At 38.8% G+C, this 9,273-nt stretch overlaps 1 protein-coding gene across 1 annotated transcript; it reads right to left on the bottom strand.

Moving 5' to 3' along the window:
• Window positions 1-8,411, bottom strand: LOC127874524 (tripartite motif-containing protein 3-like). The gene is made up of 3 exons (XM_052418891.1): window positions 7,311-8,411; window positions 3,412-3,815; window positions 1-3,111 (listed from the first exon to the last, which is right to left on the bottom strand). Exons 2-3 carry the CDS (start codon window positions 3,601-3,603, stop codon window positions 1,333-1,335), a joined length of 1,971 nt encoding a protein of 656 aa, XP_052274851.1. The 5' UTR covers window positions 3,604-3,815; window positions 7,311-8,411; the 3' UTR covers window positions 1-1,332.
• Between the last annotated feature and the right edge of the window lie 862 nt (window positions 8,412-9,273).

The raw sequence follows: 9,273 nt of genomic DNA, 5'->3' as shown, positions 1-9,273 counted from the left end.
TTTGCAGTTAATTTAATTATTAAGAAATAATAGATTTAAAACATTAATTTCCCATCATGGAATGCCAAATATATTTTTTAACAATATTTCTCGTTATCACATACATTCAAACGATAACACAGGTTAAATTTTTACGAAAACACGCTGTTACATTTTACCAACGGGTTTAAGTTTCTTTTACTAACTGACATCGCTGACGTAATTTCTGTCATAATAACTTCAAAGAAACTTCAGTCAAAGAAATTGAAGGAAATTCAAACAATATTTTTGTGAAATAAATCGCATTGACTGTATTCTGTAGCAAGTAAAAAAATTGGGCCTACAAATAAATACACACAGGACTTTAAAATATATTTAGAACACGTGATTATTGTCATCAACGGTAGCAAAGGAAAACATAGGCCTATCTTTTTCAACATTTAAATCGAAGAAAATTTAATGTACAGTATTTAGTAAAAGTAATGTATGTACACTAAATCACCATGACATTGCTGAGACTTGCTATATTAAATAATTTAAAATAAAGCAACGCATATCTCTTTATAAAGCATGCGCATATTTTAATATATAAAAATATATGTACATTTTATGTATATAATTCGCAAAAGCTGAAACATTTATCACATGAACAGTGGAAATCGCTTACGGTCCGTGCCATTATTGTCCTAATACTTACGCCTGAGTCTTATTACTTACCATATAGTGACAAAACATAACACAACTAAGTATTTTAGAGTCGGTTAAACAATAAAACAATCATATCTAGCTTTAGAACACGTTTAACAATAAAACATAAGAAAACCAATACTCCATTTCAAGATAAACTACATGTATATGACGCGTAGACTTTGCACATATTTAGCACGACCTCACGGAAAAGGTCAACACAAGTGAAATCTAGTTAAAGACTAATAATGGAGAAATTTAACAATGAAAATAAATCAACATAAAAAACTGTAATATGAACCACAGTAAAAACTTTTTTATATAGATTTAGGAAGATTTTAAATGATCAAAACGAATTCAAGCGCTGAAACATTTACTTTAAAAGTTTAAATGAAATATGTAACCTACATTTTAAGTCAGAGATCATAATCAAAGCATAAATCACAAAATAATTTAACGCGTTTCGGCAAGAACCTATATTTTCTAAACAAATTGACTTTTCAAGTCTATTTGTTTCAGGGAATGAACCTAAAGGTTTCATTGTCTAAAACATACCGGTAAACATAGTGTGAACTAACACTTGATAACAGAGTCTTAGACATAAAGCTCGTACATGAATTTTAACTTTCTTATGAAAACAGCATTGATAGCCACATCGTTTCTTATTTACGTGGCGAACATATGCACACGCGGACTGCTCGGAGCGAACAAGTTCGAACCCCACTCCGTCACAGCAATATAGTCCTCCACGGCGTGTATAGCGTACGGCACTTGAATATCGTCTCGCCGGCTGACGAATCCCCGCTTCACAAGGGAACCGGCCTCGGTGAGCACCTGAATCTCCTTGGTATCCAGGCACAGGTAGACGGAACCCGAGTTGTGGCAAGTGACACCCCAGGGAGAAGCGTTGGTCGGGTACGTCCATTTGACGCGGCCGGCGAGAGATATGCAAATGAGCGCTCGTTTGTCCCGGTCTGAGACCAGAATGTCGCCGCCCGTCGTCGCGGAGAGAAACCGTGGCCAGCTAAGAATCATATTTCCTGTATCGTCTTTATCGATGGTTTGGAGAATAGTACCGGCGACATCAATAATGTCAATGCATTGTCGATCCACCACGCAGCAAGACACCGCATATCTCTCCTCTAGGAGTTTTGCAATCCCTTCATACGGTTTCGCAGTTTCGATAAATTCTTTGACAACCAGACCGTTGCCTACGTCCAGCAGCGACAACTTCCGGTGTTCCGGTTGCGTTACCATGGCAACCGAGCCTCCATGACCAGGAGCTACACACACAGGACAGTCGATGGACAGCTGTTCGGGCATTGCGCCGGACGGCCGGGTCTCAAACCTGAATACTTGGTTGTTATGAGCGTCTGTGATGACGAGGCAATCACCGATGATTGCCACTCCGGTCAGTTGCCACGAAGTGTTCGCCTGATCCACAATCTGAACGCTGACCGTGACCTTTGGCCGCGTTGGGGAGCGGACGGAACGGGGAGAATCCGTGAAATCGGAGCGGTTAGTACTCTGGCTGACAGACCGCGAAGAACGCGCGGTCCGGGCAGTCTCGAGTGATCCCAGTGAAAGCCTGGGGACAGGCGTAGTCTTTGCGTTGGCATGATCGTACGCGGAGGTCGGAGAGCAACCGTGGTGACCGCGACACACATAACCTTGATGTCCGGGGCTTTGGATTATAACTGAACCCAAGACAGGGAAGTTTTCAAATATTCGCTCAGTGTTTCTATTTATTGCGAAATGTACTTCGATTCTAGGAGGCAGCATCACGAGAGTCTTTAACGCGTTTTCGTATTCTTTTACCTGTGTTTCCATTTTGGAGACAATTTTGAAAATTTCAGGACCGGATCCGTTATTGCAGACTTCGTCAAATTTTTCAATCGTCTCGTTAATATTGCTGACTATAGCCGAAGCGTTTTCAGTCACCATGGATTTTCCCGCCTCCTGTACCGTCGATTTCATATCAGCGATCTGCTGCAATGCCGTCCGAAAGTAGAACGTCATTTTGGTTTCTAAATCGGTCAGTTCCGTTAAAACGCGATCTTTACTTGCGTCCAGAAAATCCATCCTAGACGCATCGTTCCTCTGTTGAAGCGATTTTGCCACTTTGACCTGTTTTTGCAAAGTGTTCCGTAACGCGTCCATCTTGGGTCGGAGGCGATCAACCGCCTCCTCTAGACTAACACAGTCGCATTTGTCTTCCTTGTGGCTCTTCACAACACAGAGCGCGCACGCGGAAACGCAATGGTGAACGCAGAAGAACTCTTTAAGGCGGTTTTTATGCTGCTTGCATACGGCCGTGGATGTCTCGCCATCGCTCGCCGTTGACGCGTGAATCATGACGGCGCTCACCAGGCTGCTCAGGAACGTGTCCACCGGAAACGCCTCTGCCCAGCGCTTCGGTGGAAGGCCGACCGCTGGTCGTTCAATCTAAAACAATCGTCAAGTTGGCGTAATAATTGGCATCACCGTAAGTCGAGACACACATTAAAACATGGATATGTACATGTTAAGAAGAAAGATACTTTTTGGGGAAATAAAACCCCCAAAAGGGTATAAAAGGATTCATACGGAGTATTGACAATATACTCGTGTGTGAAACTGATTGAAACATTCTTAAATTTACTCGTCAATTCGTTTCTGCGACAAAAACATAAATATAATTTTTATATACTGAGTATATTGACATGTGAAATATATGTATTCTTATAAACCGGGGATGTGTTTCACCTGTGTACGGTCATTAGGGCACATGAAGAACTGGGCCGCGCTGTCTGTGACCGTCTGTTTGACATGATCATCCAGACACTGGCGACAGAAGCTGTGACCACAGGGCAGCAGGCGGGGGTCCTGGTACCGACCCAGGCAGATGCTGCACATCAAGTAGTCATTCTCCACGTTTCGGACAACGCGCTCTGCCATCTCGTTTTGATTCCGCTTTAATTATAAGTGCCGTCTGCTTATCCCGATGTGTCGTCTGGTTCTGTTTAAATTCGCGTCTGATTCTCGATGACTTGCTTCTGGTATTTCCTAAGAAGTCGTTTTCTTTTCGCTGAACATAGGACTGTATCTCTTGCCAAAGGTACGTCTGATTCTCGCTATCGATCCGATTAATAAGGTTCCTTACATGCAGCCTGTGGTAAAAATGTTAAAGTAACATTACTATTCAAAATCAACGAAAAATTCGTACAATTGTTCGTAAAATAAACTTAACCAATTAAAACTCAGTGTTCCTTATGGCAATTGTCGAAATTTCAACGCCAGATGTGGTCTGATAAAATAGATGTTTGTAGATACAAAATGCTCGTTTTTATTATTGTTTTTCATATCTATTCATACGACACATAAACACTAACACGGTGTTCGTGTGTCGTATGAATAGATATATTCGCGGGAATTAATTGTGGTCACAAATAAATAAAAACGAGCATTTTGTATCTACAAAAATCTAAGTAATCATATCACATCTAGCGTTGAAATTTTGGCTATTGCTATAAGGAACACTGATTGTTAAGGTGTTAACTTTATTTTACGAAAAACTTAACGAAATTTTCGTTGATTTTGAGCGTTATTAAGAGTATTATAGCTAATTATCTGTACTCAGTAGAGTTTATCTGCATGTGTGCGTTTGTGGTACCTGTTCTTGTTCAGGCTACGGATGTTTGGTGTAAGTACGATTTCAAAGAAAAGATAATCTTAATATGAAATTTTGTAAATGTAAATAATGGATTGGGCGTCAAATGTATAAAAATTTGGCGAACTGAGACGTTTCCATCAATTTGTGATACGTGTAGAGAGAGCTAAAAAATATTGGTTAAATTAAATGAACAAACACGGGGCGTTTGTTCGCAAGGTTTAAATAATCAATCTGATAAGTCAAAAAAAATGTGTGAAGTTTGGGATGAATACTTATTGTAGAAACAGTGATACGGAAAAGTTGCGCGTTTATCTTAACACATTTTCTAAGTAAATAAAAAGGGAATAGTTCTTCTAAATGTCGGTCAGATTAAAAGAAATTGGTAACTGACCCCAAACAATTACCCCTAGACCATGTTGTAATATTCAATGAAATATGTTGTAGCAAAAAAAACTTAACCAGGATATAACGCAGACGCCACCATGTTGGTGAATAGTCGAGCTTGAAAATGAAAAGTATCGGAACGACTTGTTATTAAGATGTTATCAGACAAGATCAATTATGTGAATAAAGTAACCAAAACATATTTAAAAAGAACATTTTGATGTTGCAGCGCATATAGATGTCGCGAAATGCGAGTAATTCACCAATAATTTACCATACCTCATGTAAGTGTTGATTAACTTTATGAATTACTTTAGTAGTTCAAAGAGATTATATATTAATATTTCAAAGCTCGCGCTTTATGATAATACGAGAACATGTATATACTGAATCTCTTTGAATAATCAAGACACAATATTCTTCAGACATTCTAAACTTTTAGGGGTTTTAGGGACAGTTTAATTTGGACTAGCAATAAGTAAACAGCAGTTAAAAGTTAAATTTTGGCTTAGAATAAGGAAGTACTGTAACTAAAGTTATGTGTTAAAGTAAAAACAGTTTAATTTGGAATATATTGCGAAACGTTTGGTAAAATAAAAACATAAACATGTTTGAACAAGAGCTGTCACCATAGGATGACATATGCCCCCTATAAACGCTCTGATAGAAATTATAAGCATTTTTCGAAACCTGAACGCAGATTTCTAAACCTAAACGCCGACCCTAAGTTCAAGGTCAAGTTCACATGGGGCACAATTTTTGTGCGCATGGAAAGGCCTTGTCCATATACACAAGCATGCCAAATATGTAGGTTATATCTCAAGGGACATAGAAGTGATGAGCATTTTTCGAAACCTAAATGCAGATTTCGTAACCTAAATGCGGACCCTAAGTTCAAGGTCAAGGTCACATGGGTCAAAATTGTTGTGCGCATGGAAAGGCCTTGTCCATATACAGATCATACCAAATATGAAGGTTATATCTCAAGGGGCATAGAAGTTAGGAGCTTTTTTCGAAACCTTAATGCAGATTTTGAAAGCTAAATGCGGACCCTAAGTTCAATGTCAATGTCAATGTCACAGGGGTCAAAATGTGTGTGCATATCGAAAAGCCTTGTCCATATACACATGCATACCAAATATGAAGGTTATATCTCAAGGGACATAGAAGTTATGAGCATTTTTCGAAACCTAAATGCATATTTCGAAACCTAAATGCGGACCCTAAGTTCAAGGTGAAGGTCACAGTGGTCAAAATGTGTGTGGGTGTGGAAAGGCCTTGTCTATATACACATGCGTACCAAATATGAAGGCTCAAGGGACATAGAAGTTATGGGAATTTTTCTAAACCTAAATGCAGATTTCGAAACCTAAATGCGGACCCTTAGTTCACGGTGAAGGTCACAGGGGTCAACATTTTTGTGCGTATGGAAAGGCATTTACCATATACACATGCATTCCAAATATGAAGGTTATATCTCAAGGGACAAGTTGTGAGCATTTTGAGAAAACTAAACGCAAAGTGTGAGGGAAAGACAGACAGACGGATAGACGGACGGACGGTCCGATCACTATATATTCTCCTTCGGGGGCATAAAAAGGTACAATAAAGATGAAGAAAATTATAATAGTGGTGTATTATAAGTTTAACCAATGTTGCGAGTTAATATAAACAGGCCGAACATTAATTCTACTAGCAAAATTACGTGAATATAGTAACGCCAGTTCAAAGCAGCGAGCGAAAACACAGAAGAGAGCGAGTAAAATATGGCTTTTAAAGTGTACAAAGAAAATCAAAAGGACACTGTTTATTCAATGAATGATCTTCACCCTCACAAAAGAAGAAAACAAATAATTAACCGACACAGGCCCTTGCAGCGGCTCATATGATTGAAAAATTGACCGCGTGCCCTAACTGACCATTCTCCTACCGAGGGAGTGCCCTAGCTGACCATTCTCCTACCGAGGGAGTTGTCGTTACAGTGAAGAACGATCTACCAAGAGGACAATAGACAATTGCGACGTTCGAGCAACTACAGTCGAGACATGGACTAAAAAGTTCAGCAGTTGTAGGACTACCGTCACACGGTCGTTAATCACGGGCGCCACCTCTTTTTGGCGATGCATTAATCAATAGCAAATGCTATTTCGAAGGTGGCGCTAAGGACCGGATGATTTGAAAATTTACGGATAATTCAACAGGGTAAGTTTAGTGTATTTTCCAGCATATTTCGCTTCATTTAATAAAAATCGGGTTATATAGTGCGATTCAGCGAAATTGAATTCATCCATAAGTGTAAGAAACTGAATAAAAACAATCAAACGCCCAAAACTAAAGGTGGCTATCGCTGCTATGGACAGAAGTAAGGAGTAAACAAATGGAACTTGACTGTGTGTGTCATACTTGACTTATGTATTGTAAATATGTGTAACATCAATCCTCGCTACAATATAGATTGTAGCATTATAATAACATGATTTGCACAAAGGCAGCCATCAAAAGCTGAATTCAATCGTATTGTGTCCACACAAATAGCAAGCGTGTTAACAATCTTGCAAAACATTCATATTTTGCTATGAAAATGAGAGAAGATAATATTCAAAGTTACCTGCTTCTTTATAATTACGTCGTTGGTTGTCAAACACGTGGTTATGTATCCTGCGACAGAGGCTGTGACGCAACCGCTTTTTTTTACACGTACAATGTATATAAATAACAGTATAATCTTGTATACAAGATGCAAATATGCCGATATTGGGCTAATAATACCAATAAATATATTTCTGTATAAAAAGCTTAGTACGAGGCTCCAGCTCTCTTTGTTTGACCATCTGGCGGAAATAACCAATATTTGTTAGGTTGATCCGTTAATTTGATTTTGCAGGTGGCGAGTGGTAAATCATCGCTTGCTTCTGGCCAAAGATCAATCAATGATAATCATAAGTAGACAGTTGTTCTGACTAACTTATGCACTTCTTCTCTTTAGTTAATGTCTTGTCTAATTCTCATGTGCTTCTAGCAAACATCTCTCGCATACCGTCATGTTCGTCGGCTTCTCGCGTATTCATATTCTAATTTTCACTTAATGGTCGTAATGACATATCCTTGATAGCAGTCATATGATGTGTATTTCTTTCTGAATTTCCATTACAAATAAATCTAGATACATTTGTAAGTTTATAACTACCAAACAGATTGATAAGCTTATTGTGAAAAATTATGTTGCCTTTAAAAATGTCTTTATTGCGCACAAACCGAATCACAAACTAGTCTAAAGTGAATATATGTACTCACTAGTTCCAGCGTGTACCTACAGTTGGTACTCGTTACTTATTATTAGGTATTTACCGACAGACAACTCGACCGATTAAATAAAAGATATTATATAAAGATAGTATGAAAACACACCATACAGTTTGTCTTTCAAACCGTCGATCACAGAAATTTATAAATCCAAACCGCTATTCAACATTTACGGCCTATCGTACAAAAGACGAACATGAAAATTTCACATCTCATATTCACAAATGCCTTAGTCCATATTCACAAATATCATAGTCAATCCAGATTTCGATAAACATATGAAAATAAAAAAATGCCGTATCGTACAGAAATCAGAACATTGTAATGTTCACATTAATCAATACACAGCTTAATGCCCTCGCTCGTGTAAACAGCGATCGAACTGTCGATCATTCATTTCGGCGATTTAGATATTTTCGCTTTTGAGATAGCTGTATCGATCTGCGTTCCACTTACCGGGTATACGCAAACATGGGTTTTCTGTTTATCAGCATTGTGAAGGCGACTATTTAACCCTTTGCATGCTGGGAAATTTGTCGTCTGCTAAAATGTTGTCTGCTAAATTTCTAAAATTAGCATTTTCTTTTCTGATTTTTTTTTCAAAGAATACTTCAAAATCCGGTTCCAGCGCTCAGAGGGTTAACTTCAAAGTGTGAAAGCAGGCACTCGCTAAACTTGGCAGGCTATGTTTCTTTTCAATGTGTTTCGAGAACTTGGCATTTTCAGTGTGCTTACAATACGGTGCATCTAGCGTTGCCTGGTAGTGGTATTGACAGCAATCATTAACTCTTTCAGTGCTGGATCCGAATTTTGAAGGCCTTTGCAAACAGTTTGGATCCAGATGAGACGCCACAGAACGTGGTGTCTCATCAGGATCCAAACTGTTTGCTATTCTGATAGTATTTTATGGAAAAAAAATCGAACAAAATGCTAATTTTAGAAATTCAGCAGACAACATTTTAGCAGAAGACAAATTTCACAGCATGCATAGGGTTAACTCGCAAGGCTTACTGCGATTCAATTTTAACAGTAATTGTAATGGCGGTGCGACCTAATATGTACATGCACATATACAAATCAAACAACATTTACAGTTGGGGCGAATTTTAAATATTTGTCAGCGGAACATTTGTGTTTAACTTTTACTGGAATATTAATGTTGTCCAGTTCAATGTATCAGTGGCCTTGTGATATTGGGGGGGGGGGGGGGGGGGGGGGACAGGGGGATGGATAACCAGACTAAACCAAACCTGTCCGGAGTGGGACCA

Source organism: Dreissena polymorpha, chromosome 3 (assembly GCF_020536995.1).
Source record: "Dreissena polymorpha isolate Duluth1 chromosome 3, UMN_Dpol_1.0, whole genome shotgun sequence".
Taxonomy (NCBI): domain Eukaryota; kingdom Metazoa; phylum Mollusca; class Bivalvia; order Myida; family Dreissenidae; genus Dreissena; species Dreissena polymorpha.
The sequence above is the reverse complement of the archived record's forward strand: the minus strand, read 5'-3'. Positions and strand labels throughout refer to the sequence as shown.

Coding starts and splice junctions, on each gene's coding strand:
- LOC127874524 (XM_052418891.1), bottom strand. CDS start 3,603: ATGGCAGAGCGCGTTGTCCGAAACGTGGAGAATGACTACTTGATGTGC. Junction 3,112..3,411: donor GCCCTAATGACCGTACACAG/GTGAAACACATC, acceptor CGATTGTTTTAG/ATTGAACGACCAGCGGTCGG.